Source organism: Mobula hypostoma, chromosome 7 (assembly GCF_963921235.1).
Source record: "Mobula hypostoma chromosome 7, sMobHyp1.1, whole genome shotgun sequence".
In the NCBI taxonomy this organism is placed as follows: Eukaryota; Metazoa; Chordata; class Chondrichthyes; order Myliobatiformes; family Myliobatidae; genus Mobula; species Mobula hypostoma.
The window spans coordinates 178,722,721-178,742,713 of record NC_086103.1 but is presented as its reverse complement, the minus strand read 5'-3'; the positions used below and the strand labels follow the sequence as shown (position 1 = coordinate 178,742,713).

Below are 19,993 nucleotides of genomic sequence, written 5' to 3'. Positions count from 1 at the left end.
CACAAGAAACTTTGCAGTATTTATACAAAGTGCAGTGGGAATTCTACACAATTACCTCCCACATTAATACACAAACCATGCCTTTTAGAAACGGGAATAGCCCACTCAGCCTTTCTTACCTGCTGACATATAAAAAGCCTGGTTGTCACTTCAGCACTATGCATCTGGCCATCCCAGGTGACCTTTCACCTCCTTATTTATCAATAACTTCTGTAATCTAGGTCTGTTCAAGTCCTCTATTCTTCTGTGGCTTATTGGTAACATCCAGTCTTACCTCCTGATCCAGAAGGTTGTGGGTTCCAGTCCCATTGCAGAGATTTGAACACAAGATATTTGCTGTGCAACACTGCACTCTAATTCATCCCATGCATCTATGTTGGAGAAATCTATCTGGTCAAAGCTGATCAATATAAATAAACAAATTGTACTGCTATGATTGCACGTTTGTTGAGCATTAATTCATATTTGGGGCGGTACGGTAGTGTAGCAGTTAGTGTAATGTTGTTACAGTACCAGTGACTCTGGTTTGATTCCCACTGCCGTCTGTTAAGAGTTTGTATGTTCTTCTTGTGATTGTGTGGGTTTCCTCTGGGTGCTTCAGTTTTCTCCCACATTCCAGAGACATATCGGTTAATTGGTCACATGGTGTGATTGGGTGGTGTGGGCTTGTTGGGCCAGAAGGGCTTGTTACAGTGCTGCATCTCAAAATAAAATAAAATGTCCTTCATCGGAGGAATAAGGCTTTGTGCTTTGTGGATTGAGAATACAAAAACAGACAATAGGAGCAGGAATTGGCTGTTTGGCCCTTAACACCAGTTCTTTTATTCGATCTGAATGGTTAGCGTGACACTATTACAGCGCCAATGACCTGGGTTCAATTCCCGCCTGTGTCTGTAAGGAGCTTGTGCATTCTCCCTATAACTGTGTGGGTTTTCTCCCACAGTCCAAAGAGGCAAGGGTTAGTAGGATAATTGATTATGTGGGTGTAATTGAGCGGGGTGTGTTTGTCAGGCCAGAGGGCCTGTTACCATGCTGAATCTCTAAGTAACAAAAATGATCATGGCTGATCGACAACATTTACTTTCTCCCATACTCGTTGATACCTTCTTCATTATCCATTTCCCTATTTAAGTATGTAGAAAAATCTTCAGAGGCATGAAGGATATGTAAGAAATGAAATTTATTTGCAACATATATTTCACTCCTAACATCCTTCACCCCTTTTTCTGTTTTCAAACTAGTCTGGGAAATACTTTACACCCACTTAGTTCGAGAGAAGGACTTTGCATTTTAATAGACTTTGCAAGCTGAGGGCTCCGTTACCATTTGAAGATGTAAAATTTTCATAAGGAAGGTATGAGTTTTTGCCTGCATGTAACATACACAAGCAGTCACCAGTATCCACAGGGACTCCCAGAACAGTCTTCTCTGTCACTGCTATGTTCAATAATGTGTAATGCAGTAAATTTCACATGGGATTGGAGCACTGCAGGCCCTCTGGAATAAACGTGGGTGCCTGCAGAATCAGTGAAGATTATGTTAATTTTTACTTGCGCCGATCACCTGGGGTTAGTCTTTCAAGTTGTCCCTAGGTGTACCCATCATCTTGGTGTTGAAGATCCTTCCTCTCCCAAGGATGAGGTCTTTGGAGCTCCTGTTGGCAGTTCTGTAGCTCTGGGTCTCTCCTCCTATCACAGCTGGCCTTGGGACCATCCATGGCGGAGTTAATGTTTACACTTAATCCCAGTCAATGTGTTCTCTCCCTCATGTGTTTATCCAATATCCCCTTAAATGCATAGTTGAAATGGTCTTGAAAGTCTTTTTATGAAGGCAAGTTCCACACTCTCCTGTATTCTTTTATCTTACAATTCTAGTTTGCCCATTGTGAATGATGCCACTGCATAGCAGTGATGACAGATTAGATGGAATTTTTCAGATAAATCAGATGTCTGATTATGTGTAGTATAATTAGGGCTTTAAATTTATGTTTCTGTTTTTGGTTGGGTTTGCCCTTTGTATTGGCTTTTATAGACAGAGACACAGATGCAGCATGGAAAGCAGTCTTTCAGTCCATCACATCAACCATCCATTTGTATGAATCCTACATAAATTCTATTTTACTCTTTCAGTCCATCACATCAACCATCCATTTGTATGAATCCTACATAAGTTCTATTTTACTCTTCTCACAGATTCATACTTCCATCTAGATTCCATAGCTTACCTAAGGGTAATTTACAGCAGGCAACTAACCTATAATACTGTACGTCTGTGAGATATGGAAAGAAGCCGAGCACCTGGAATAATCCCACACGGTCACAGGGAGAACGTGCAAACTCTACACTGACAGATCATAAGACATGGGGACAGAATGACAAACAAGAGAAAATCTGCAGAAGCTGAAAATCTGAGCGCACAAAATGTAGGAGGAACTCAGCAGGCCAGAGAGCATCTAGGAGAAGAGTGTAGTCAATGTTTTGGGCTGAAACGTCGACTGTACTCTTTTCCTAACAGAATGAGGTCATTCCAGCATGGCTGATTTATTCTTCTCAATCCCATTCTCCAGCCTTCCCCATGTAACCTTTGACACCCTGACTATTCAAGAACCTATCAACCTCCACTTTAAACATATCCATTGACTTGACTTCACAGCCGTATGTGGCAATGGATTTCATGGATTCACCACCCTCTGGCTGAAGAAGTTCCTCTGTTCCAAATAGATGTCCTTATATTCTTAAGCTGTACCCTCTGATTCTGGACTCCCCCACTACAGGAAACATCCTCTCCACATCCACTCTATCTGGGCATTTCAATACTCAGTAGGTTTCAATGAGACTCCCTCATCCCCCATTCTTCTAAACTCCAGTGAGTATAGGCCCAGAGCCATCAAACATTCCTCGTATATTAACCCTTTCATTTCATGACCCTCTCCAATGCCATTGCATCTTTTCTTAGATAATGGACCCAAAACTGCTCACGATACTCCCAGTATGGTTTGATAAATGCTTCATAAACTCTCAGATCAGGATTGAATCCCAGCCTCTTGCTCCGAGGCAGTGGCTATATTAGCTATACCATTGTGTTTTTTTTAATTTCAAAATATACTTTATTCAAAAATAAATATATACAATAAACCATTCAATAACTTTTCATCCTTTACATACGTTTCCATTATACTCAGTACATATCCGTATTTATAGCCACCCACGTGGCACTCCAGTAGTTCAGCATTGTTGAGGGGTATACCCCCTGCCCACCGACCCCTCCCACTCCCACGGGTGGAGAAACCTATACTGTGGTCCTTCCCCACCGGGCCCTTGCGGTGGCTGTACCGAGTTTCAGTGCGTCCCTCAGCATGTACTCCTGCAGCCGAGAATGTGCCAGTCGGCAGCATTCTCCCACGGACATCTCCATGTGCTGGTAGATCATCAAGTTTCGGGCCGACCAAAGAGCGTCTTTCACCGAGTTGATGATCTGCTAGCAGCACTGGATGTTGGTCTCCATGTGCGTCCCCGGGAACAGCCCGTAGATCAGAGAGTCCTCTGTTACGCAGCTGCTGGGGATAAAACGTGACACTAGCCCGTCCATCCTCCTCCACACCCTCTTTGCGAACTGGCAGTGTGCAAAGAGGTGGGTCACAGACTCCTCCTCACTGCAGTCCTCCCGTGGGCAGTGGGGTGCGGAGACGACGTTCCGGGCGTACAGGAGGGCTCTGACTGGGAGGGCCCGTCTCACCGCCAGCCAGGCGAGGTCTTGGTGCCTGTTGGTGAGATCTGGCGATGAGGCATTTTGCCAGATGAACTGGACAGTCTGCTCAGGGAACCACCCCACTGTGTCCATCACGTCCTTCTCCTGCAGTGCCTGCAGGACACTACGTGCCGACCACTGCCTGATGGCCCTGTGGTCAAAGGCGTTCTCCTGGAAGAACTTTGCTATGTAGGACAGGTATGCCAGCAACGACCAGCTGACAGGGGCGTTGCGCAGGAGTGGGGCCAGACCCATCCTTCGTAGCCAGGGCGACAGGTAGAACCTGGGCACATAGAGGTACTTGGCGCCCACATACCTGGGTTCTACACACAACCTGATGCATCCACATACGAAGCTGGCCATCAGGGTGAGGGCAACATTGGGGACGTTCTTGCCCCCGTTGTCCAGGGACTTGTGCATGACGGTCCGTCTCACCCGCTCCATCTTGGATCCCCAGACGAATCTGAAGACAGCCCGGGTGATTTCCAAGCTGTAGGAGTGGGGGACGGGCCAGACCTGCGCCAAGTACAGCAGCCTTGAGAGCACCTCACACCTGATGACCAGGTTCTTGCCCGTTATCGACAGGGAGCGCCCTCCCCACAGTCCCAGTTTCTGTTTCACCTTGGCAGTCCGCTCCTGCCAGTTCTTGTTGCACGCCTCAGCCCCTCCGGACCAGATCCCCAACACCTTCACGTGGTCAGACCTGATGATGAAGGGGACGCTGGATCGGTCGGGCCAGTTGCCGAAGAGCATGGCTTCGCTCTTTGTGCGGTTGACCCTGGCCCCCGACGCTAGCTCGAACTGTTCGCAGGTGCCAATCAACCTGCGAACTGACCTCGGATCAGAGCAGAAGACGGTGACGTCGTCCACGTACAGGGAGGTTTTCACTTGGGTCCCTCCACTGCCTGGCAGCGTCACCCCTCTTATGCCCTCATCCCTCCTGATGGCTTCCGCAAAGGGTTCTATGCAGCAGACAAACAAGACGGGAGAGGGGACAGCCCTGCCTGACTCCAGACCTGATGGGGAAGCTGTCTGTTTCCCACCCGTTGACCTGGACTGCACTACGGATGTCTGTGTAGAGCAGTCTAATCCAATTCCGGATTCCCTCCCCAAATCCCATTTTGGAGAGCACGTCCGCCATGTACGTGTGCGATATCCTGTCGAAGGCTTTCTCCTGGTCCAAGCTGACCAGGCAGGCGTCCACCCCCCTGTCCTGCACGTAGGCGATGGTGTCCCTCAGCAGCGCAAGGCTGTCTGAGATCTATACCATTGTGTTGCCCCAACTAATTAAATCAGCATTTTGGTACAACTGAGTATAAATCAAAATCAGTAAGGATGACAATTGCTGCCTGATTCACATCTTACTTTAGTGATTTCTACAATATAGTTTAAATTTCCTTTTGTATAACTGCAAACATCCTCTCTTTGTTACCACCTACTCCCATTCTTGCCCGCACCTTTACCCTGCCAGCATTTCTCGCCACTACTCTTCACACACAAATAGATTGGTCAGCTTGTCAAGCCAAGCCTACCATTGTTCAAGTAAAATGAACAACAAGGGTAATTTGTAATTCAGCACTGTTGAAATTTATTGCCAGCACCAGGTTTTATTAGTGAAAAGAAATAGTATATTTTCACGTAGGCATCTAACGATGCTCTCCTGGCTTTTTTTAGTTAAGCAATAAAAAAAAATCTCCATAAATTAAGGGAGATGAAGGGCAGACAAAAAGGTGATTCAGGCCATCTTTTTCGAGCTGGAAGAATAATTATTCCAAGTGTCCCTACTTCTCAGCTCTTATCTCATGACTCAGTACTGTGTATGACAGAGTAGCATAGCAGTTAGTGTAATGCATTATAGTGCTAGCAGTCATGGTTCAGTTCCGCTGCTGTCTGTAATATGTTCTCCCCGTGATCGCGGAGGTTTCCTCTAGGTGCTGCAGTTTCCTCTCGCTTTCCAAACACTTTGGGCCGCAATGCAGCATAGCTTTATAGCAATCAGAAGATCAGGTCTCACTACTGCCATCAGGAAGAAGGTACAGAGGCCTCAGGACTCGCCACCAGGTTCAGGAACATTTATTACCCCTCAACCATCAGGCTCTTGAACTATAGGGAATAACTTAACTTGCCCCATCACTGAACAATTTCCACAACCTGTGGACTCACTTTCAAGGACTCTTCATCTCATGTTCTTGATATTTATTGCTTATTTATTTATTTATTTATTTATTTTCTGTTTGCACAGTTTGTTGTTTTTTGCACACCAGTTGTCTGCCTTGTTGGGTGTGGTATTTCATTGATTCAATCACAGTTATTGGAAATCTCAGGGTTGTATACAGTGATATGTATGTACTTTGATAATTAATTTACTTTGAATTCCTGCCACTGTCTGTCTCCCCACAAACACTTGAGTTTCCTCCGGGTGCTCTGGTTTCCTCCCACATTACAAAGACGAAAGGGTTAGTAAGTTGTGAGCTTGCTATGTTGTTGCTGGAATCATGGCAACACTTCCTTGGACTGTGTTGATTGATGTAAAACAATGCACTTCACTGTATGTTTTGATGTACAATCTTTAATTTCAGAAGGTTACCATGTAAAAGGGTCACCCAAGCCTACTCCATTTTTCTCTGTCTCCACTATGGCCCACAGCCTTGCGGGCAACCTCAGGAGAGATGAAGGCAATGGGAGTAAACCCAGACAGAAATTCCAGAGTGGACCCCTAAGGTGGCTGGACATCACTGAACATCCTTCCAGCAGTTCAAGCTGTTGCCAAATTTATTTCTTTGTTTTCCTTTGGAGTACATTGGTGAGGCCGGGAGGGGGATCTTGATGACTAGGCATCCCAAGATCTCCAGGCTTACCCTGGAGTGGACACTCCAGTGCTGCAAATTTTTCCATTGCCCTTCGAGACACACATCACATCATCCTATTAAAGGCATTGCTAATTTTTACCATTTCTGAGATATAATCAATCAGAGACATTAATTCTTTCTACAGATGTTGCTTGATCTACGTCTTACTTTTTTTCATTCTAGACCCAGATGCATTTACAGAAAGGATTATCTATTAGCTTTATTTGTCATATATACATCAAAACCTCCAGTGAAATGTCATTTGAGTCAATGGCCAACATAATCGGAGGTTGTGTTGGGGGCCCTAACCCATACTACTTTGGAATATGGGAGGCAACCAGAGCACCTGGTAAAAACCCATGCGGTCACAGCAAGACACAGCGGTGGGAATTGAACCCTGATCTTCTGATCGTTGGCACTGTAAAACCTTGCATAAACTACTACACTATCTTGTGGCCTGTGGTAAAAAAGAATGAAGACTTGCTTAGCACAAGTGATGGGAGCAGAGGACTTGTGTGGAACTGTCAATCAGATCACTCTGAACTGGATTAAGTACTGACCCTGGCAGGTACTGTACATTCTGGTATGAATGATTTATCTGAGTAGATGCCCAATGCCAATAATCGGTCCTTGTTCACACAGGTTGAGTTGTCAGTGAGAATTGTTTTCCAAGTTACCAGTTAACTAGAAATGAGCAGTTTAATGATTGTGTAACCGACAGGGTTTGTGAGAAATGGTTCACTTGCTGCCAATGAATCTTATCTAGGATTATGAACACAGAACATAGAACAGTACAGCCACTGTTCCCTCTAAGCTGTGCAAGTACATGGCCACGCTGTAACTGAAATGCTGCTGCGAACGTAGCCTTTGATGCCATGTCACTGGAATTTTGTTTTCTCTAATGTTAATATAAAATACTGTGCAGTTTTCAGGCCGTGTGATTATTTCCTGTTCAGCGCAAGGGTTGGTAGGCACAGCTGTAAAAGAAGAAAAAATTGGAGGGCACATTGAGTACAACACACTGCAGGCCCTTCAGCCAAAGATATCGTGCCAACCTATAGTAACCTACTCCATTATCAACCTTCCCTCCCACATAATCCTCCATTCTTCTTACATCCGTGCACCTAGCTAACAGTGTTTGAAGTTTCTCCTGATATTAATATCCACCACCAACTGTGGCAGTGCATTTCAGGCATATACCACTCTCTATGGGGCGGGGGGGAAGAAAAACTACTTTTCACATCCCCTCAAACTTTCCTCTATTCACTTTAAATAGATGGTGAAGGCTTTGGAATTCTACACCAAGGAAAAGTTATGGAAGTTTCCCTTGAGCTTCCTAAGGAAAAAAAGAATCTGGATTTTCTTGATGTTTTTGCAACTTCTTGAATATCCACATAGTGGTCACTTTATTAGGTATCTCTTGTACCTAATATAGTGACCACTGAGTGTATGTTTGTGGTCTTCTGCTGCTGTAGCCCACCCACTTCAAGGTTCGACATGTTGTGCATTCAGAGATGCTCTTCTGCACACCACTGTTGTAGCATGTGATTATTTGAGTTATTGTTGTTGCCCTGTCTGGCCACTCTCTAACCTCTCTCACTAACAAGGCATTTTCACCCACAGAACTGCCACTAATGGGATGTTTTTGTTTCTCGCACCATTTTCTATGAGCTCCGGAGACTGTTGTGTGTGAAAATCCCAGAAGATCGGTAATTTCTAAGATATTCTGGCATCAACAATCATTCCATGGTCAAAGTCACTTAGATTATATTTCTTCCCCATTCTGATGTTTGGTCTGAACAACTGAACCTCTTGATCATTTCTGCATGTTTTTATGCATTGAGTTGCTGCCAAATGATTGGCTGATTAGATATTTGCATTAAAGAGCAGATGTACCTAATCAGGTGGCCACTGAGTGTAGGTCACAGAAAAGTACAGCACAGGAATAGGCCCTTCAGCCCACAATACCTGTGCCAACCTTGATTTAAACTGTATATCTGTCTCCATTCCCTGCCAATTTCTATATTTGTTGAAAAGCTACTTAAAATATTGCTATAATACCTTAATCAGCTAGTTGAGTGGTGTTGCAACAACCTTGCATTCAACATCAGTAAGACCAAGGAATTGATTGTGGACTTCAGGAAGGGATACTGTACCAGTCCTCATTATGGGAACCGCAGTGGAAAAGGTGAGCATTTTCAAGTTCCAGGGTGTGAACATCTCTGAAGATCTATCCTGGGACCAACATATTGATGCAATTACAAAGAAGGCATGACAGTGGCTATGTTTCATTAGGAGCTTGAGGAGATTTGGTATGTCACCAAAGACTTGCAAACTTCTACATATGTCCCATGGAGAGCGTTCTAACTAGCTGCATCATCGTTTGTTATGGAGGAACCACTGCACAGAATTGGGACAAAAAACTGCAAAAAGTTGCAAACTCAGCCAGCTCCATCAGGGGCACTAGCCTCCCCAACATCGAGGACATCTTCACAAGGCGATGCCTTAAAAAGGTGGCATCAGTCTTTAAGGACACCCATTACTCAGGACATGAACTCTTCTCATTGCTGTCATTAAGGAGATGGTACAGGAGCCTGAAGTCACACACTAAACGTTTCAGGAACAGCTTCTTCCCCTCTGCCATCAGATTTCTGGATGAACAACAGCCCACCATGTACATTACCTCACTTTTTTTTCTTTTTTTACTCTCGTTTTGCACTACTTAATTTAATTTTTATTTGCATATGCACTATTGTAATTTAGTTTTTAAAATTATGTATTGCAATGTACTGATTCTGCAAAACAACAGATTCTATGACAGATACTAGTGATATTAAACCTAATTGTGATTCTGAAATAAAAATGTGTCCAAAATTCTGATTAGTTTGAATGCCGTGGGGTGCTGGGGAGGTAGCAATTAGGGCTAAACTTGAAAATTAGGTTTAGATTTATGACATGAAGTGACATCCTTGGAAATGAGACATCTTCAATGACTTTGCAATCTCCTCACTATCAGTACTTTGGGATGGGAGGGTCACCATTGATCAAACACTCAACTAGACAAGATGTAGAAATACCATGGCTACAAGGGCAGGTCAACGGGTGAATATCCTGCAGCAAGTAACTCACGTAACATCCCAGTCTTTCTACCATCTATAATGCATGTCATGAGGGTGATGGAATCATCTCCACTTGTTTGGATGAGTGCAGCGCCGGCAACTCTCAAGAAGCTTGATACTATCCAGGGCAAAGCAGCCCATTTGCTCAGTACCTCAACTACTAACGTAAATGTATGTTCCGCTCACTACCACTGTACAGTGGCTTCAGAGCACACCGCCAACAAAATATGCTGCAGTTACTCACCCGATTGTATCTCCCAGACTGATGACCTCTGTCACCAGGAGGGACAAAGTGATGGGTGTATCAAACCTCAAGACCCTATAGAGGATAGTAAAAACTGCCACGAGGATCATTGGGGTCTCCCTGCCTCTCTTTATGATATTTACCAGGAGAGTTGTATACAAAGGGCCTGAAGCATTGTTGAGGATCCTTACCACCCGTCCCACAATCTCTTTGATGTACTACCATCAGGAAGGAGGTACAGGAACATCAGGACGAGGACTGCCAGATGGGGTAATAGCTACTTCCCTCAGGCTGTGAGACTAATGAATACCCTGCCAACACTGAGCTGTTTTCTGTACTGTTGAGAGTTTATGGTTTACCTGTGCTGCACACTACTTGTATTTAGAATTATGTTTATCAACTGACCTTGTTTTATGTGCTGTGTGTGATATATGTTTTATGGGTGCGCCATGGTCCGGAAGAATAATTTTTCATTTGGTTGTATGTATGTATAGTCAAATGACAATAAACTTGAACTGGAACACCTTCCCCTCCAGATTCCATCTAAGTTGCAGATCGTCTTGACTTGCAATTGTTGCTGCGTCTAAATCCTGGAAGTCTTGTCACAACAGCACTGTGGGGGCTCCTTCGCCAATGGGACCTCATCACCACTCTCTGCAGGGGATGGGCAATAAATACTGGATCAGATCCTGAAAATGAATAACTTAAAGAAAACAAAGTGAGATGTTGTGAAGTCTGATGGTGATCATGGTCACGTCATAACTATTTGTTCCTTAAACCAATCACTGAAACCTGATGATCTGGTTATTATCGCAGGGACTTTTATGAGAGCTTGCTGTGTGTGTGTTCCACTGCTTTGTGTGGTGTTTTATATATCCTGAGAACATAATAAAGACAAGTAGTAGCTTTATTTGTCACATGTACATTGAAACATTGAGTGAAATGCTTGTAGGTGTCAAAGTAAATTAGCAAGGATTGCAAGTGTTGCCATGCTTCTAGTGCTATATAGCATGCCCACAATTTACTAACCCTAATCCGTATGTCTTTGGAATGTGGAAGAAAAAGAAACCCATGCAGTCTTGGAGAAAGTGGAAAAGCTCCTTATGTACAGCGGCAGGAACTGAGCTCCAGTTGGTGATCAGTGGTGTTATGAAGCGTTACACTAATTGCCACACTGCCATGCCACCTTACCCATAATAACTTTGTTAATAGCAAAGTGATTGTCTCATTATCAACAAGAAAATATCTGCAGGTGCTGAAGATCCAAGCAACACACAAAATGCTGAAGGAACTCAGTAGGCCAGGCAGTGTCTATGGAAAAGAGTATAGTTGATGTTTCAGGCTGAGACCCTTCAGCAGGATTGTGGGGGGGAGAAAAGATTAGTAGAGTTAAAGCTGGGGGGAGGGGAGGGAAAAATAAGGTGATAGATGAAACTGGGAGGGGGAGGGTTGAAGTAAAGAGTTAGGAAGTTGATTGGTGAAAGAGATATGGGGCTGGAGAAGAGGGAGTCTGATAGGAGAGCACCTACACTCTGTCTGCCAGAGATTTGGAGACTGCTTCGCCGAGCACCTATGCTCCATTCGACAGAAAAAGTGCCCACCCATTTTAATTCCACTATCTATCCATGGCCTCACTGTTGTGATGAGGCCACACTCAGGTTGGAGGAACAACAACTTATGTTCTGTTTGGGTAGCCTCCAACCGGATAGCAGGAACATAGATTCCCTGAACTTACGGTAATGCGCCCCCCACCCCCCCTTCACCATTCCCAATCCCTTTTTCCCTCTCTCACCTTATTTCCTTGCTTGCCTATAATCTCTCTCTGGTTCTCCTCCCCCTTTTCTTTCTTCCATGGCCTTCTGTCCTCTCCTATCAGACTCCCCCTTCTCCAGCTTTGTATCTTTTTCACCAATCAACTTCTCAGCTCTTTACTTCACCCCCCCTTCCCAGTTTCACCTATCACTTTGTCTTTCTCTCTCCCCTCCCCCCACCTTTAAACTCTACTCCTCATTTTTTTTTCTCCAGCCCTGCTGAAGGGTCTCGGCCTGAAATGTTGACTCTACTTTTTTCCATAGATGTTTCCTGGCTCACTGAGTTCCTCCAGCATTTTGTGTGTGTCTCATTATCTTTCTAGGAGAATAATATCAGTAGGGCAGGCAAGAGAAACAGATCTAGAACATAGAATAGTACAGCACAGTACAGGCCCTTTGGCCCACATTGTTGTGCTGACCCTAAAACCCTACCTCCCATATAACCTCCCCCCACCTTAAATTCCTCCATATACCTGTCTAGTAGTCTCTTAAATTTCGCTAGCGTATCTGCCTCCACCACTGACTCAGGCAGTGTATTCCACGCACCAACCACTCTCTGAGTAAAAAAACCTTCCTCTAATATCCCCCTTGAACTTCCCACCCCTTACCTTAAAGCCATGTCCTCTTGTATTGAGCAGTGGTGCCCTGGGGAAGAGGCGCTGGCTATCCACTCTATCTATTCCTCTTATTATCTTGTACACCTCTATCATGTCTCCTCTCATCCTCCTTCTCTCCAAAGAGTAAAGCCCTAGCTCTCTTAATCTCTGATCATAATCCATACTCTCTAAACCAGGCAGCATCCTGGTAAATCTCCTCTGTACCCTTTGCAGTGCTTCCACATCCTTCCTATAGTGAGGTGACCAGAACTGGACACAGTTAGAACAAATCGAGATACTAGAGTTGAGGCCCAGCAGTGGTCAGGGTCAACCATGGATGTTGCATTCCAGCTGTCTACATGATACATAAGCCAGGGCAGTAAGATATGGAGAGCAAGCTGTTGCCCAGGTAGCATGCAGCTGATATATCCAAAGGAATGGCAGAGACTGATACAGTTTGGCAACAGTGTCATTGTAGGAGTTAGCAGTCAATGTTGAATTAAACATTAGGACTCCAGCTCTGGATTTTTTCTCAGGGTTTACTGATGCCTTCCCCATGAGTAGGTATCACTGCAAGGCAGCACACATTTGAAGTCAGAGTTTTCCTTCTAGATGAGCTGCCAACCACGGCTGTTCAGCCCCATCTGCCTGAATTGACTGGTTTTAGGGCACCAGTAACTCGCCTTTGTCCCTTCTCCTTTCAGCAGAAAAATTATTCCGCTGGGCTTAGTAGCTAAGCCACTCATGAAGGCTAGGAGCTGGATGGTTGCCAGAGGCTATTTGAGACACATACCATTGCGAGTATTTAATAGGGCTTATCCCCACTACTCCCCACTCTTTCTCCACTCCCGGGTATAACATCCTTAAGGAACTAAAGGTATTAGAGTGGGTATGTTTAAAAAGCCATCTGCCAGTCTTGATCTTTAAACTCTTCCTGCTCTGAATATCACATACATTGATACGTTGTCCTGACTTCTCTAATCTTTCTGTCACCAGCTGGAGACCTGACTGGAGCTGTGTTTAACCCAGTGTTAGCCTATTCAGTCTTGTTCAACTGTGAGGGAAATACCTTTCTTGAATATGCCTTTGTTTACTGGCTTGGACCCCTAATGGGTAAGTAGGCTCTTGACTGTGTGGGATGTGATGAGGGAGTCTGAAGATGTAAGTTCTGGTTGGTTATTTTAAAGTTAATTTTTAAAATGTGTTGGTTGAATTCACAGTGCTGATCATTGATACCAGAGAGAGATCTTTGTAATCCTTTCAAACCTTGGAATTTATCGCTTGACCAGTTTGTGTTTGGTGGAAATGGACAATCCTAGAGAAAATCAATTGTCAATTGATGAATGCCAAATAACATACATTTAACACAGGTTTATGGATTCCAAGGTATTTTTTTCTCTTGCAAAGATGATAGCTTTGTCCAGCCCTTCAGCTGGAACTGAAGGTCTCGTGGTTGTGTCCCAAGGTTGTGGAATTTATGAGCCGAGAATAGCAGTTCAGCTGTGCCTTCTTGAGCACTGCTTTAGTACCACCTTAGCAAGGAGTTAAAGTTCCGCAACATGTCACATACAGCCCTCTTTGCCATGCACTTCTTTCCCTGAAGAACAGTTGAGGGATAAGGAAACTAATAGATTCTTTTTAATTGACAGAGAATTACAGCAAGGTAGGAGGCCTTTTAGTCCATCTGCCTACTTGCCTGTCTTTTCAAAACAATGTGAGTCCTTGGACATGAAGCTCCCAGCTATAATCTTCTGCAGCCACAATTCAGTGATGCCCATGTCATACGTGCCAGTCTGTTACTCTGCTAGAAGTTCATCCGCTTTAGTTTGTATATTGTGTGCATTCGAATATAACCGTCAGTCCTGCTTTCATCACCCTTTTCAATTAGACAATAAGACCATAAGACATAGGAACAGAATTAGGCCATTCAGCACATCGGGTCTGATCCACCATTCCATCATGAATGATCCTAAATCCCACTCATCCATTCACCTGCCTTCTTGTCATATCCTTTGATGCCCTGACTGATCAGGAAACTATCAGGCTTAAATATACACATGGATTTGACTTCTACCACAGTCAATTTGCAGAGCATTCCACAGATACACCACTCTCTGTGGCAATAAAAATTCCTCCTTACCTCTGTTCTAGAATGTTGGCCCTCAGTTTTGAGTTCTGGATGCCCCCACTATACCACCATCCTCTCCACATCTACCCTATCTACTCCTTTCAACACTGGGTAGTTCTCAGTGAGACTCTCACCCCCCCCCCACCACCCCAATGTTCTTCTAAATTCCAGTGAACACAGGCCCAAAGCTGCCAAACGCTCCTTGTATGTTAATTCCTTCATTCCTGGAATTATCCTCATGAACCTCCTCTGGACTTTCTCCAATGACAACGCATCCTTTCTGAGATATGGAGCCCAAAACTTTTGACAATACTCTGAGTGCAGCCTGACTAGTGCCTTATAAAGGCTCAGAATTACCTCCTTGCTTTTATATACTATTCCCCTTGAAATATATGCCAACATTGCATTTGTCTTCTTTACCACAGACTCAACCTGTAAATTAACCTTCTGAGAGTCTTGTACGAGGACTCCTAAATCGCTCTGCACCTCTGGTGTTTGAACCTTCTCCCTATTTAGAATGTAGTCTGCACTATTGTTCCTTTTACCAAAAGGTATTTACATTCATTTCCCAAGACTGTATTCCATCTGCCACTTTTTTACCCTTTCTTCCAATTTGTCCAAGTCCTGCTGCAATCACATTGCTTCCTCAGCACTACCTACCCCTCCACCTATCTTTGTATCATCTGCAAACCATGCCACAAAGCCATCAATTCCATTTTCCAAATAATTAACAAACGATGTGAAAAGTAGTGGTCCCAATACTGACCCCTGAGGAACACTACTAGTCACTGTCAGCCAGCTAAAAAAGGTCCCCTTTATTCCCGCTCGCTACCTCCTGCCTGTCAGCCTTTCCTCTATCTATGCCAGTATCATTCCTATAATGCCGTAGGATTTTACCTTTGTTAACCAGCTTCAAGTGTGGCACTTTATCAAATGTCTTCTGAAAATCTAAGTAAATGACATCTACTACCTCTCCTTTGTCCACCCTGCTTTTTACATCCTCAGATAAGATTCTTGAAGAATCATGACCAATGCATCCGTTATCTCTTCAGCAACCTCTCTCAAAACTCTGGGATGTAATCCATCTGGTCCAGCTGACTTATCCACCTTAAGGCCTTTCAGTTTGTCTAGCACTTTTTCCTTCATAATAGCAATGGCACTCACTCCTGCTCCCTGACACTCACAGACCTCTGGCACACTGCTAGTGTCTTCCACAGTGAAGACTGATGTAAATTAATCTACCATTTCTTTGTCCCTCATTACTACTACACCAGCATCATTTTCCAGTGGTCCAATATCTACTCTTACCTCCCTTTTACTCTTTATATAACTTTAAAAGATGTTTAATGTCCTACTTTATATTATTGGCTAGTTTGCCCTCATATTTCATCTTTTCCCTTCTTAAAGCTTTTTTAGTTGCCTTTTGTTGGATCTTAAAAGCTTCCCAATCATCCAACTTCAGCTTGCTTTTGCTACCTTATATGCCCTTTCCTTGCTTTTATGCAGTCCTTAACTTCCCTTTATGTTCATTGTTTCTGCCTTTTACATTGAGCTCATCCCGTTGACTGCAATTTTGCCATATCATGAGCTCGTCTTTGTTAGCATTCTCACTATGCACTGCCGCTGTTTGTAAACAAACTGCCCCATCCTCAGTTCTATCACATCGGTTCCTATCCCCCTGCCAAATTAATTTAATCCTTCCCAAACAGCTCTAGTAAAGCTGACCGCAAAGATATAGGTCCCCCTTGGGTTCAGATGCCATCCATCCTTTTTGTACAGGTCGTACCTACCCCAGAAGAGATCCCAATGATCCAGAAATCTGAACCCCTGCACCAGTTCAGAGGGATATCGCAAATGGCATTAATCAGCATGGACCGATGTTGGGCTGAAGGGACTATCTCTATGCTGTTTTACTCTGCTGGCACTATTGCTCAAGGGATGATTTACAGTGGTCGACAAATGTCCTGTGTAGCCATAGAAGGTGTGAACTTTATGCAGTCAGCAGTGAAGGTCAGGATCCGATCTGGGTCATTTCTGCAGTGCAACTGTGTTGTAGGAACAATCTCCCTGATTTTCTCCCTCTCATTTCTGTTTTTTCCCTGCCCACCCCCTAATCCTTCCCCATTCTCTGATGTTCCAGGTACCCTGACAGCTGTGATGCTCTTTGACAAGAAAATGGCATACTGCAGTAGCATAGCTACGCGAACACAGCAGCGTGCAGAGAAACAAGACTGAAAGGGGATGAGTGAAGATGAATGTTTTCAGCAGAGTCTCTGAAGGAGGAGGAAGCTGCTAGTGTTAAGAAGATCAATCTTCTTCCATTTCAACTGGCAGTTTGATAAATGACGGACAGCAAGCAGTACAAATCAACTGAGGTTTGTATCTCAATTTTTAGGGACTCTTCGAAAGCTGAGAAAAATTTTTAAACAAGAACTTTTTCCTGTGGACCTGTGGTTGAACTACATCTTTTCAAGCCTTTTCACCAATGAAGAAAATACCTTAATAACAAAATTGTTAAACAAGTTAGTTTTATTCTAGGATTAAACACATTAACATCCAGGCCAGCAGAATTTCACATAAATATCACTGAATTTTATTAAGTTTTATTAATGAAATGTTTGGCATTTAGTTTCGGCCACTGTTTTTGAACATTCTCAGTGTGGTAAGATAAGGAATGCTTGTGCAGTGAGGAGTTAGTACATGGGCTAGTGTCACAACTACCTGTGCCACACGGACAGCACGCCCAGCATGAACACTCCACCTCCTTCCAAAGGCATCAACAGGAACAAATAGTTGGGAGGGAAAATTGCAATGCTGGATTGCCCTGGTCTTGTTCTAGTGAAAATGAGCACAATCTGTTGTAGAACAATCACTCTCTGGAACTGTTGAGCAGCATCGGCACAGTGGGATTAAAGTCAGTCCACTCACTGTGTCATGCCCACTCTGGTAAGTGTCCTAACCATATCAACTCAAGGAATTTTGCAAATCAATTCTCTGTTGCAAAAGTTGTGATGTATAGGATAATCATCCGGGTAGGTGTTACTTGTTGATGCCTGGATAGTGAGTTAATTAGAGATTTCTAAAAATCTTTTATGACTGTCGTTCATGACTACATTAAAGAGTCTATTGAAACCTGTTTAATATAATCAATATGATAAACAGCCACTTAAGAATCAGATGCTGTCCTGACAAGATGGCACCAGTGAACTACAGTGACGTTCTGCAGGCTACACACAAAACTTCTAAATATACCTGGTTTCCATTACTCTCACGGCAATCTGCAGTATGTAGTTTCCCTTTAAACATGGTATCATTTTAGATAGGAAGTGGAATATTTTGTACTCATTCATACTCTGATGTTTTTACAAGAGAGGTTCAAGAACTCTTCAAGAAGGGAGGGGTGCAATATTTATTTTGTCTGTAGGAGTGTCAAATTTTTAGTGACTGAACCGTTAAGCAATGGGATCCCCTGTGTACAGACCAGAATGATTATCAGTTTGGGCTTCAGTTGGGCCCAACCATTTGCTCTTTCCATATCTGAGCTACGGAAAGGTAACAGCAACTCCTGGTCACTACACTACTGTGCACACAGGTGGAGACTGAGGTCATTGAGATTTGGAGTTCGTCTACCCTCTGCCATGCTTGCCTAGCTGGGCAACTTATTAGAGAGTATTTGATGCCAACTATGGGGAAATGTGGGTTGGAAGATGTGTGGAAAACTGAAGATAGACAATAGGTGCAGGAGTAGGCCATTCGGCCCTTCGAGCCAGCACCGCCATTCACTGTGATCATGGCTGATCATCCACAATCAGTATCCAGTTCCTGCCTTATCCCCATAACCTTTGATTCTGCTATCTTTAAGAGCTTTATCCATCTCTTTCTTGAAAGCATCCAGAGACTTGGCCTCCACAGCCTTCTGGGGCAGAGCATTCCATATATTCACCACTCTCTGGGTGAAAAAGTTTTTCCCCAACTCTGTTCTAAATGGCCTACCCCTTATTCTTAAACTGTGGCCTCTGGTTCTGGACTCACCTATCAGCGGGAACATGCTTCCTGCCTCCAGCGTGTCCAATCCCTTAATAATCTTATATGTTTCAATAAGATCCCCTCTCAGCCTTCCAAATTCCAGAGTATACAAGCCCAGTTGCTCCAATCTTTTGACATATGACAGTTCCGCCATCCTGGGAATTAACCTTGTGAACCTACGCTGCACTCCCTCAATAGCAAGAATGTCCTTCCTCAAATTTGGAGACCAAAGCTGCACACAGTACTCCAGGTGTGGTCTCACCAGGGCCCTGTACAGCTGCAGAAGGCCAGCAATTTGTAATGAAGGCCAGCATGCCATTAGCTTTCTTCACTGCCTGCTGTACTTGCATGCTTGCTTTCAGTGACTGATGAACAAGAACACCTCGTTCTCGTTGTACTTTCCCTTTTCTTAACTTGACTCCATTTAGATAATAATCTGCCTTCCTGTTCTTACCACCAAAGTGGATAACCTCACATTTATGCACATTAAACTGCATCTGCCCACTCACCCAACCTGTCCAAGTCACCCTGCATTCTCATAACATCCTCCTCACATTTCACACTGCCACCCAGCTTTGTGTCATCGGCAAATTTGCTAATGTTATTTTTAATTCCCTCATCTAAATCATTAATATATATTGTAAACAACTGCAGTCCCAGCACTGAACCCTGCGGTACCCCACTGGTCACCGCCTACCTTTCCGAAAGGGAACCGTTAATCGCTACTCTTTGTTTTCTGTCAGCCAGCCAATTTTCAAGATGTGATTTATAGCTACCAGACAATGAATTCTGAATATGTAAAAAGGTAACTGGGGGACGAAGTCATCCCTGGCAGAGATGTGAATGGTTGCAAGGGACTGAATTAGAAGTATTCTGGTGAGATCCTTTGTACTCTTGACTTTCAATGTATTTTCACTGTATGTTCCAATTAAATGAATGTTTCTTGACAAAGAAAAATGTTCATGAATAACTATTGTAAATTTGTTAAGGATTATTATAACCTGCCTTCCATTAACTAGCATTAACTGGACAGTTCTTAATGTGTCATCTGAAAGGACATAACAGCTAGAATTGGAGAAAGAGAGAAAACAGGAGTGGTTCATTCAGTCAGTGATACAATGGGCTTTTTGACACAATGACCAGCAAGCGTTTCAAGAAGGTGGCATCTATCACGAAGAGCCCTCACCAACCATGACGTGCCCTCTTCTCGTTATTCCCATCGGGGAGGAGGTACAGGAGCCAGAAGACCCACACTCAACCATTTAGGAGCAGCTTCTCCTCTTTGCCATTAGATTTCTAAACAACACCACCTCGTCATCTTCATTATTCCTTTTTTAAAACTTACAGATTTTTGTCTTTGTACTGTATGCAGCCACAAAACAAATTTCACAACTTATGTCAGTGATAAAAAAACATGATTCTGATTCTGAAACCGAGATCACAGGGAGAAGATGCAAACTACACACAGACAGC

At 43.8% G+C, this 19,993-nt stretch overlaps 1 protein-coding gene across 1 annotated transcript in view; it reads left to right on the top strand.

Moving 5' to 3' along the window:
* The window catches only part of aqp11 (aquaporin 11), a 30,004-nt gene extending 10,442 nt beyond the window's left edge, over positions 1-19,562 (top strand). Inside the window, exons 2-3 of the mRNA XM_063054634.1 lie at positions 13,363-13,479; positions 16,635-19,562. Coding sequence (XP_062910704.1) covers positions 13,363-13,479; positions 16,635-16,729 — 212 coding nt within the window. The 3' untranslated portion in view covers positions 16,730-19,562. The remainder of the gene's footprint in view (positions 1-13,362; positions 13,480-16,634) is intronic.
* Positions 19,563-19,993: the final 431 nt, after the last annotated feature.